The sequence below is a fragment of the Orycteropus afer genome, unplaced genomic scaffold (assembly GCF_000298275.1).
Source record: "Orycteropus afer afer isolate SDZICR_OR568_19922 unplaced genomic scaffold, OryAfe1.0 scaffold00253, whole genome shotgun sequence".
Classification (NCBI taxonomy): Eukaryota; Metazoa; Chordata; class Mammalia; order Tubulidentata; family Orycteropodidae; genus Orycteropus; species Orycteropus afer.
This window is the reverse complement of record NW_006921840.1, coordinates 4,772,402-4,784,722: the sequence shown is the minus strand read 5'-3', so window position 1 is coordinate 4,784,722 and position 12,321 is coordinate 4,772,402. Positions and strand designations below refer to the sequence as shown.

At 36.9% G+C, this 12,321-nt stretch overlaps 1 protein-coding gene across 1 annotated transcript in view; it reads right to left on the bottom strand.

Moving 5' to 3' along the window:
• The window catches only part of NTN4 (netrin 4), a 164,466-nt gene that overhangs the window by 51,983 nt on the left and 100,162 nt on the right, over positions 1-12,321 (bottom strand). The window contains exons 4-5 of the mRNA XM_007949759.2: positions 5,894-6,020; positions 3,625-3,813 (exon numbers count right to left, since the gene is read on the bottom strand). Of these exons, the coding sequence (XP_007947950.1) occupies positions 3,625-3,813; positions 5,894-6,020 (316 nt within the window). The remainder of the gene's footprint in view (positions 1-3,624; positions 3,814-5,893; positions 6,021-12,321) is intronic.

Sequence of the window (12,321 nt, the reverse complement as noted above, 5' to 3'; positions counted from 1 at the left end):
CGTGACCAGTGAGATCATATGCCATGAACTGAGGACTGTGATCAGCTCAATCTCTGCACCTGAGGTCAGTCACGATTTTAAGATTTTGAAGTAAACCGCAACAATTTCAGACAGTCAGAAATTTCTTCTTTGTGACATGTTTCATGCTCCACAACGGTAGAGGTCTTATTATGATACAATGGCCACTTCTATCTGGCCCCCCAGGTTCTAATTTTCCTTCTGTTTTACACCAGATTGTAAGAGTACAGGAAATCATTATTACCAAAAATAATTCCTCACATTGTCAATTGTATAAAAAAGAGAAATACAACTATCTATGTATATATACAGGAGCTCTGGTAGCATAGTGCCTAAGGCATCTGACTGCTAACCAGAAGGCTGGAGGTTCAAACCCACCAGCCACATCTTGGAAGGAAGGTTGGGCAGTCTACTTCTGTAGTGATACCACCTTGGAAACCCACGGAGGGGTTGCTATGAGTCGGGTCCGACTCAACGGCACATAATAACAACAACAACCTGTGTATGTATATGGGTGTTTGTTGCCTAAGGCATTTGACTGCTAACCAGAAGCCTGGTGGTTCAAACCCACCAGCCCCTCCTGAGAAGGAATGTTGGGCAATCTACTTTTGTAGTGATCCTGCCTTGGAAACCCAAGGAGGGATCTCTCTGAGTCGGATCCAACTCGATGGCAGTGAGGTTTTTTTTTTTTACTTCCGTAGTGATACTGCCTCGGAAACCCAAGGAGGGGTCGCTATGAGTCGGGCTGACTAGACGGCACATAACAACAACAACAACAACAACTAATATATACAATACAATCTGGTGTTAGGACTAAACATGTTCTCAGTTGAAACAATTTTATAAATAGACACTTCAGTCAGCACATAGGATTAATGATCCTGTATTTTAATCCCTAATCTACTGTGCATTTTAAAGAAGCAGTTATCTTTGACGTAAGATTTTTAATCAATAAAGAGTAGAAATTCTATAATATTATTTCCCATCTCCTGTCTTATACAACAAAAATAATTATAATGGTTTCCAATTCATGAGAGTTTATTTATGACAAACATTGTGCCCAACACTTTGTATATTTATGTATTTAATCTTATATAGTCTTCATTATAGTCCTACAGGGAGGTATTTTACATTTATTTATATAGGTAAAATACATGAATTATATAGCAATTAAGTCCAAAGAGTTTCAATAGCTGGCATAGGGTCACCCTGCCAGTAAGTGGCAAAGAAGGCATCTAATCTAGGTCTATGTGAAAGCTATTGAAATAGAAGTGTAAGTACAAACAAGAAGAGGAGTAAAACAGACTTCTCAGAGAAAAAATATGACAGATCCAGATTTTGAGCTTGATGTTGACAGTGAGTTGTGCCACACTCTTAACTTCCACTATTTAAGAGAGAAAAGCCTGTAAAAGTAAGGACACTCAAATTTCATGTTGATATCTCATGCTTGATGTTAAAAATAAATATTTTTCAAGAGCAAAATAATTTTTCCTTTAAATTAAAATAACCCCAAGGTTTTAAATGATTATTTCCCATTGTATGGCTCCCTTCCTGTCACTGTTTTTGAGCTAGAACATGGAGTTCTTGGTGGGGAAAGGAAGGGCATGATCATCAATCTCCATTAATAGCCTTGAGTGATTTCTAAACATTGTCTAATGATTTCTTAGTTGATAGACCTGTAAATACTCGTGTGTTAGATGAACTAGTCATCCATATTTGAGATTTTATTTAAACTCTGAATGTGCCTTTCATATTTATCTGCTTCAGATAATACCACATGAATTGGGTAGATCATTTAAAATTCTACTCCTTTTTCAAATACATTTCTTGGAGTTATGCCAATAAAAAGTAGAACTCTGATTATGAGAGTTTAGTATTTGGGGAGAAAGAAAATTATTGTTATGTTCTAAAGGTAGGGTACAGGGGTACATTAGAGCAGTGCCCACAAAAGTGACATAATAGTAAAACCGAAATCTGTGGTTTTTCAGATGTTCAAGTTCATTGTAGAGACAAAAGGTAGAATGATATAGTACAAGCCTTTATTTTATCAACTGAGTCCAAGTATAGTCTACAGTCCACTTATATATTAGTCTTAAGATAACCTTAAATACATCTCCCTCTTTGTCATCTTTTCTCTTTCATTAGTCATCTTGTTTTTCAAAATGAAAACAGTTTTATTTCATAGAAAGTAAGAGAGGAGATTTGTCTTATGAAAATTGTACTGTTCTCAGTTGACAGGTTGAAATTTGTTGTCCTTCAGCAAACACTAGGCTATGGGCAAATGAAATAGACAGGTGAGAAGATCAGTTAGGGGTAGGAGAACAGGAACATACTCAAGACCAAGGATAGATTTGGCTGAAGACAGTCTTACATATGTACTTGTGCTATAAAATTATCCACATATATTACAGAAGTAACAGAGGAGAAGGGGTTGGAGCAGCTTTTTAGAGACAATCAAACACCTTGAGGGAGAGAATCACTGGGCCTGCAGGCTTGAGACCATAGTCTCTGGAGACATCATGCTCAATTGGCACAACATCCTCACCTCATTGCCATCGAGTTGGTTCTGACTCATAAAGACCTCTCCTTGGGTTTCCGAGGTGGTATCTCTACAGAAATAGATTGCCCAACCTTCCTTCTGAGGAGTGGCTGGTGGGTTTGAACCACCAGTCTTCTGGTTAGCAGTCAAATGCCTTAGGCACTATGCCACCAGCACTCCCAGCACAACATAGTATATTGTTCTACATCCTACTTTGGTGAGTAGGATAGGTTCTTAAAAGCTTTCAAGTGTCCATCTAAGATGCAACTATTGGTCTCCTCACATCTGGAGCAAAGAGGAGTGAAGAAAATGAAAGTCACTTGGAAATAATTAGTACAAAGATATGATGGACCACAAGGACCTCATGATTATGACCCTGAGACCAGAAGAACTAGATAGTGCCATTCTACCAAGGCCAACCATTCAGAAATGGATCAAAACTGGAGATCCTGGATAGAGTGAGAGGAAAATATGTAACAAAAGTCAAAAACATAAAAATGACCATAATTACTGGTCTGATAGAGACTGGTGGAACCCCCAAGACTATGGCCTTGGGTTATCCTTCAGGCCTGCAAATGGACTCACTTCTGTGAATTGGCTCTCAGCCCAACAGCAGAAAGACCTACAAGCAGAACACCTACCCCAGGGAGATGTACCCCTTAGGTCAGTCAGCCATGAGACATCAGAGGGGCAGCAGTCACATAGAGGGAAAGCTGGACAGATAGGAGTGCATAGACAAGAACGGCACAGGGAGGGGGTAGTCACAGGGATGGGAGGGGAGGAAAGATTTTTATGGTTGGAGATTGTAATGAGGCTGTGAAATCCAATGTGCATGAACTGCTGAGAGTAAAATGAATCTGCTTTGTAAATCTACACCCAAATCACAATAAAAATAAAAATAAAAAAATTGTTGCCCTTATCAATGAAAAAATTTACTGATATCTCTTAAGTGTATTATCTGAGAATTTCATGACCTCTTTCTGTTGGTCCAGCAAAAGGAAGGATGGAGAGATTCATCTCTTTTATACAAATCATCTTTTCTTTCCAATAACCATGAGTGCACTTACATTTGCAAGCATCGGGAGCAGAGAAGGGTCTCCGTAGGTCACGGTAGAAACCTGGCTTACACCGCTGACAGTGCTGACCTTCTGTGTTGTGTTGACAGTTGTTGCAGACACCACCACTACGATTCCCTGATGCTTCCCACACATTAATGTCAAAGTGACAAGTGTCAGCATGCCCATTGCACTTGCAGGCTGGGAAAAGAGAACCATGGAAGGAAAAAATTTAAAATAAAATGACAGGATTCACTAATATTCAGTCAGTTAAAAACAAGTTAAGCTGATTGTATATTTATTTATTTATTTCACAGTACAGGAATAAAAACAATATAAAAAGGTATATACTGAGAACTGTAGTCTCCCTATTCCCATTTACCCTGTTTCCTTTTGCCTTCAATAAATTACTACTATTTTTTCTTTCAGATCCAGTATTTTTTTATAGATTGTTAATATAAAACAACAACAACCATATTTTAGGATATGCCTGAAACCCAACAAAGTATGGATTTATCTAGTTAGGCAGAGATATTATGGTTACCTTAGGAACTGGGGTTGATACTTATTTTGGAGAGATATTTGAGTGGTCAACCGTTTTTTTCCCTCTTTGATGGAAACACCTCACCACTTCCACTCCTGCTGCTTCCCAAGGGCCACTGTCATCACTGTGAGCCACCTGATCTTGTCAGGAAATTTTTGAAAGTGACAAATGAGCAACTAATGAGCCTGAAAAAAACCTTCTGGTTGACAGGGGTGAATAACATGGCAGAGATTGATTTGTCTTTCATGAAGTATTTCCCAGCTGTACAAATGAATATGAGGTAGTCTCCTCAATTTCCTTTCTAAAGGAAAACTATTATAATTATTATTATAGACTTTCTTGTGTAATAATTTCTCAAAGGTATTGCTAAGATTATCAGTCAATAGCGTCAAAGACAAGTTTCTATGTTCTATATGTATTTAGATATGCAGTTGGTTTCTGCGGAAAGGGCGAGAATGGCCCTCTAGGAATTTAGGGGAAATTCTTCAGATTCTCTTGATGAGTGATTTAGATTAAGAATTCAGAGTTTTTCATGAAGGTCAAATGTATTTGAAAATGTTTGTGCTATTGTTTTTCATTGTTTCCTTGACATGTTATGATATTTTGACCAGATTCATAATCTTTAAAAAGCAGATTATAAGATAATTTAAGATTTATGCTTAGAGGAAATCCTTTACATTTCCTAGAAGCAAAAATAAATTGGTTCAATCCCAAATTATGTACACAAAGAGGCTTCTCACAACTTCACCCGCAATAAAAACCCAGTTGCCTCGAGTTGCTTCTGACTCATGGACACTATGAGTGGGTCAGAGGAGAACTGTGCTCCACAGGGTTTCCAGTGGCTGATTTTCCAGAAGGAGATCACCAGGGCTCTCTTCAGAGGCACCTCTGAATGGACTTGAACCTCCAACCTTTCAGTTAGCAGCCAAGTACACTTTCCATTTGTATATCCAAGGACTCTTTACCCACAATATTTGCCTTTAAATCCTTACAAAGTTGACGTTTGTTTAAGTGTGAACATTGTTATGGGCATGTGTATTTCTCTGAACATTTTGAATTCAGTTAAGAAAATGGCTCATGTTCCCGTATTTTTTAATATCCCATCTAATCTCCAATCTCAAACCCAAAGTTGATCTGGGCAATGCAGTCTCATTATTGACTGAATGGTTTCAGATCTGATTTGTCATTTCAGATATCATAAATGAAAAGAAAGGCATTATAGTATTATGGGAAAAGCATCTAATTTGGGGTCTGAAAAGTTGGGATCAAGTCCTAACCCTATCATTTACTAACATTGACCAGGCACTTAATTTTCCTGATTTCTAAAATGGGATTAACAGCACCTACTTTATAGGGTTGTTTTGAGAACTGAATTCAAGATAGCTGTTTCCATTATTATAACTTAATATCTGAGCTATGAGGATAATGTACACCAGAACCCTCAGTTGCTCTGGTGTCTAGTCATTTTTTATTGTGCCAGGTTCTCAAGGAAGGTGCTTATATCCCACAAAGTATCCAAGCAAATAGGCAACATATTCTTGGCAAAATAGTTATATTGGCAACCTTGCAAACAGTTTAGAGTCATAATGGGCAGTGAGATGAGCTATGCTATAGGTTATAGTTGTCTGTCACCCCCCACACACACACTTTATATTGTGTTTCTAGAGACAACAAGGTGTCCACAGATAAGTTTACTTTACAAATAAGGCTTTTGAATACTATGGGCTTGTTACTTACTTCTGCACTCTTTAGGAGCCCCTGTTTTGCCATCAACTGCCTCCCAGGGGCGGTCATTGTATAATGGTGCACAGTGTTGGCAATGGGTGCCTGCTGTGTTGTGCTTACACATACACTTCCCATGGACCTACAAACAAAAATAATTAAGAGCTATGAGCACAAATGATGCTAGGGAAGAAAGTTCTTCCTCTAATTTCATATCATTGGTTGGCTTTAGCCATAAGACAATATTCATTAATTTTTCTGAGAAGTTAGCAATCAAAATGAGTGATTCTTTCTTAATTTTTCTTATGATTAATCCAAAAGATTAAGTAACATATATTCTTGGCTGTAGGACATGTAACCCTAATGACAAATTATGATGTACTGGCTAGGCATTTATTTAAATGTTTGATACCTTTAAAGTTTTTCTTTACCCAGTAGTAATATATCTTCACTATAGAAAATTCAGAAATCTATAATCTCATCACAAATTGATTTCCTTATCAATATTTGGGGCATATAGTTCCATATTTTAAAAAATATAATTATATTTATAACTTTTTAATATATAATATGTTAAGAATATCTGTCCATGTCATGGAGTATTCTTGTATAACACACATTTTAATGGCTCTTTTGTATTGTGTACAATTTATTTGATCAATCATCTATTTTTGGTTATTTAGGTTTTTAAAATATTTTTATGTATTATCTTCAGTGTTATAATGAATACCCTGATAGCTAAGTATTATGTATATTTTTATTTCCTTGGAATGTGTTTTCTAGAAGTAAAATTGATGGATCAAATTATGTATATTTTTCAGGTTTTGAATATATTTTGTCATATTTGGAACACATTTTCTTTTGAGCTTATAGATAAGAGTATTTGAGGATTTATTAAAACAGTATTTCTATCAAGGAGGAATAATACTTCAATAGAATTATTAGTGATCTGAGAATTTTATGAGAATTTAAATTGTTCTGACAATTTCTAAAAATTAATAGTTTTAATCATCTGGAACACCTCCTAATAACTAAGTATTGCCATGAATTCCAGTACCAAGATGCATTTATTGACAAATGATGCCATCAGTACAAATGTAAGTTTTGCAAAGGAGCTAATCATGGGATTCACAAATGTATTCTTATGGGTCTATGAGATTTAATTTCTTGAGAAACAGTGTTTAAAGTAACTCAGTAAAAAAGTAATAAATTATATCAACTAGTCATAAAATAAAGGAGCCCTGGTTGTGCATTGGTTAAGCACCTGGCTGCTAATGGAAAGGTTGGTAGTTTGAACCCACCAGCCGCTCCATTGAGAAAGATGTGGCAGTCTGCTTCTGTAAAGATTTACAGCCTTGGAAATCCTATGGGGCAGTTCTCCTCTGTTGTTATAGGGTCACTATGAGTCAGAACTCTGGTAGCATAGTGGCTAAGGCACTTGACTGCTAACCAGAAGGCTGGCGGTTCAAACCCACCAGCCACTCCTCGGAAGGAAGGTTGGGCAATCTACTTCCGTAGTGATACTGCCTCGGAAACCCAAGGAGGGGTTGCTATGAGTTGGGTCTGACTCCACGGCACATAACAACAACAACATGAGTCAGAACTGACCTGATGGCAATGAGTTTCTGGTTTGGTGGCTCAGTAATTAAACACACCGCTGCAAACTGAAAGATGTGTGGTTAGAGTCCACAGTCCACAATGGCCCCTTGGGAGAGAAGACCTGACAACCTGTTCTCGTGAAGATTGCAAAGATTACAGCCTAGGACACCCTCTGGAGCAGTTCCATTTGGTCATATAGGGTTGCTCTGAGTTGGAATTGACTTGATGGTATAAAACAATCGTCAACCAATATTTAATGAATATCTACATGAGAGAGTCACTCTGCTAGACTGTGTTTAGTATATAAAGCATTACAAAATGTAATTTTTGCCTTCAAGAAAGATACAGTGTAGGTGGAGAAAAAAAACTTACATAGAAAAAAAAAAGATTAAGCCATCCCATTACTAGGTATATACCCTAAAGAAGTGAGAGCCATAACAAGAACAGATATATGCACGCCGATGTTCATCGCAGCACTATTTACAATAGCCAAAACTTGGAAACAACCTAGATTTCCAACAACTGAGGAATGGATAACCAAACTTTGGTACATTCACACAATGGAATACTATGCAACGCTAAAGAATAATGTAGAATCTGCAAAACACCGCATAACGTGGATGAACTTAGAGGACATTATGCTGAGCGAAATAAGTCAGTCACAAAAGGACAAATATTGTATTAGTCCGTTATTGTGAAAGTTAAGGAAAGGTTTATATATTGGAGGACATTTTCTTTGTTGGTTACCAGGGGTGGGAGGGGAGGGGAGGGAACATGGTTAGATAGACAGAGATAAGTATTGATTTGGGTGAAGAGAAGGGCAATGTACCAAATGTGAGTGACCAATATGGCAGCATTGAGGATGAGAAAGACATAGAGAGTTACATGGGCAGTACAGACAACAAATATGAACCCCTTTGTAAATACAATACTGAGTTGTCAATGAAAGCAAACATGGGTATAGGGACGGATAGATGGGTGAACAAGCTAAACAATTATGTATGTCTAAATGGAGAGTGTATCCAAGATCATATACAGGGTTGGCAGACAATGGGCCTCTCGAAGAGTATGAAGGGATGGACACTGGGAGGAGGTAACTATGGGGAGGAAGTGGGAGGGGAGCTGCTGCATTGTAAATTTTGGTCAATGACATGAGACAAAGTATATGTGAACTGCTGTATGAAAAGTGAATTTACTCTGTAAATCTTCACCCAAATCCTAATAAAAAAAAAAAGATTAACAAGGCAATTAATACGTACTTGTTGTTGTTGTTGTTGTGTACCGTCGAGTCACACCTGACTCATAGAAATGAAATGGTGCTGGAATTTTAAAAATGCAGTAGTCATTATAGGTTGGCAGTTATGGGGGGCTTTATTGGAGGGGTTGGAATTCGAGCTAGCCCTTGACAAATGGGCAACATTTTTGACAGGCAGAGGGAAAAGATTTCCCAAGAGAAGGAAACAGAGAGCCAAGGTGTGGCTCTAGGAGGCAAAGTAGAATCTGTACATAAAAGTTTATTTCAGAGCACCTTGAATATTTTGACTGCAATGGTAAAGGAACTATTCAAAAAGACAATTACTCAGAGAGGCCAAAAACAAAATGAATCCCTAAAGGAGAGTTCAACAAACCTAGAAATAGCCACACCAATACATTGATGCACTGCTGCTTGACCTCAGATAACATCTGAATAAGTTGTGTCATCTTATCCAGGAGTCCGTTTCTCTTTTAATACTTTCCTAACATGTACCTCTTTAGTTCCACTGGTGGAGGCACTCTGGAAATAGCATCTGCATTATCCAAGTGTGTTATATAAGTACCATGGGTCTTCAACTCACATAATGTTCAAGTGCAGGAATTACCCATCAGTCTTAGAGGACTTCTGGTTGCTTGTGAATGAACCATAAAAGGCCTAAAGTTATAATATTTTATAAATAATTATGTTGATAGATGTTTTGCTAAATTTCATTTCTGTGTATTATGCAATATAAAGTTAGAGCATTTTTTTTTGTTTGTTTGTTAATTCTCAGGGTTCAGTGAGGCTATGGATATTTTAAAAAGAAAGTGGAATTGGCTCCTTGGAGTACAAAGATATTACAAATATTTTGTTAATTCTCTCTATAGAAACTAAACTAGTATTATAGATTCAAATTACTGGTTTTGATCTTGGAATGCCAAGTGTGAGTTATAGCTACCTATTTTCTTGGCTTCTTTCATGACTAGTTCTGATATGAACTTTTTATATATAGAAGTCCCATGAGCGTTGTAAGAGTTCATTAGCATATTGCCATTCACACATTCAAGCAAAAGATCTGCAGAAATTCAATTTCTACTGCTCTAGAGGAGCAAGATCTTTCATCTTAGTTCCTGGATAATGGATTTTTCATATATTCTAATAGATGCTTTGGTCCTACTGCTTTTTTCTTTTGTTTTGTTTTAACTTACTTATTGTTGCAAACATGTATGCAACAGAACTGTTGGTTGTACAATGATCTTCACATGTACAGTTCAGTGATATTAATTATGTTCATCATGTTCTTCAGCCATCACCTTATCAATTCCCAAATTATACCATCATGCTTACCTTTTGTTAAAGCCTATTGCTTTTATTAAATCTTTTTTATTTAACATTCCCTCTCATCATGGAAAAATAGAAACTCTTATCAAACAATCTGTGCACTATCAGGTTCTTTAAAGGTAGTCAGTAAAAGCTAGATGATTATTTACTTGTAGTGTTAGGTGTTAATTTCAAATAAAATAGAGTCATTGGAAAAATTGAGTAGAAAAAATTTTCAAGGTTGAAGAGTTTAAAATGAAGACATATTTATGCAGATAGCAGAAGTTGAGAGAATAATCTAGATTAGTAGGAAAAGCACTTTTGTATTGCCTATATTCCACAAACTGTCAAAACACAGCAAAACAAACAACAGGCACACAAAACATCCAGCATGCAAATAATTTGATAGAATTAGAGACAGATTCCTAGAACAAATCATCCTAATGCATCACTGCTGGTAAGGGGGTTATACAGACTACTATCTAAGGATGTCATTACAGAAAATGTTAAGGAGTCTAAAGGAAGTATGATGGAGACCATGATCAATAAATGCTACCTGTATCAAACTTATAAATATTGTTCCTGAGGCTGTGTCTTGAAGGGTTCATAGGATTTCCCTTAGGAGCAAAGACAAGAAGATAAGAACCCAAAAGGAATATTCAGGGAACAGTCAATAAACAAACTAGAAGTTATATGTTGGAGAGGTAGGCTAGATCCAGATCATGGAACACATTAAATTAAACATCAGTTTTGGAACTTACCTCATAGGCAATGGAGATCCATTGAAGATTTTTGAGTAAGGGAAGAGTGAAAGGTATACTAAATATACTTTCCTTTTTAAAAATTGCTGCCTCCCTTCTATCTTTCTTCCCCTCCTCCTTTACCATTCTTTTTTTTTTAAACCCCAGTTTATGCATTCCAGCAGTCAATGGCACCCACATGCATTTTCTAATAAGCAGAATTTTAAAGGGTTGTTGATTCTCATTTATTGCCTTCTTGCATTCTTTCTGCTTTTTAACAACCCTTTATAGAGCACATATTATATAAAGAATAGATGCTGAAAATATAGTTAATTCCTTTAAAGGAAATCACTTATTATATTAAATTCAATTTATCAGGTTTGGTCTTGGAATGCCCAAGGCCTATATGTAATTTCACTCAACTGTTAGGTTAGTCCTGGTCCACAAATTCCAGGCCTCCAGGAGGCCTCGGACATTTAGGGTAAGCTCATCAAACATTCACATGCAGCACACGATAGTGTGGACAGGTCACTTCCCTCTAGAGAAGGGTTTCAGAGCATTCCCATGCTTCCACATGCTGTGAATTCAGATGAACCTCCCAGGGTCTGAAAGATGCCAGCCCAGCAAATTTTTCTGCACACGAAAAAATTCAAGGAACTGTCATTTTCAGAATTACCAAAAATAGTTGTAAATCATTACCCAGACCATTTGAAACAAGAAATCCTTCCTCAGCGATACAACGGTTGCTGTTCAAGCTTGAAAGATCACCTACTATTTGATGCTTGTGAAAAATGTGCAAGTAAAACTAGGTCTCCATTGGGGGGGGATGGAAAAAGGAAACTTTAGTAACAAGTTAAACATAGCTCTTGTTTGGTGCACCAGCATGGATGAGATTGGATTATGCACTTAAGATTTAGTTGAAGACTGGTGTCTTCTATTGTGGTGACTGTCTAATTGGGAAATGAGAAATCTACCTTAACAATAAAACTACAAATCCTAATTACCTTGGCATTTTCATAAACCCCTCTTTTATACTAAAAGTACTTTTTTCTGTTAATGTCAAAGGTTTTCCTACCCATATCTAATTGAGTTTATTTGTTACTAATATTAACCTACCTATCAGTCATTTTTTAGCATATTTATCTTACAGGGAGGGACTCATACAAACTTTAAACCAGTAATTTGAAGAATTCCTAGAACAGCATGCTTATTAATAGCTGTGTACTTTAGTGACAAATATTATATATTAAAGCCAGATAGACATAGAAGAGAAAATATTATTTCTTTGTGTATGGAACTATGTTGTTGTTGTTGTGGGCCACTGCGTCAATTCCTACTCATAGAGATCCTACAAGACGGAATAGAACAGCCCCATAGGGTTTCCTATGCCATAATCTTCACAGGAGCAGATTGCTGCTCGGTCTTTTTTTCTGAGGAATGACAGGTGGGTTGGCACTGCTGACCTTTTGGTTAGCAGTTAAGCACTTAACCATTGTGCTATCAGGGCTTCTTATTTTGAACTACAGACATAAGATCTTAGGTGAGGGCAA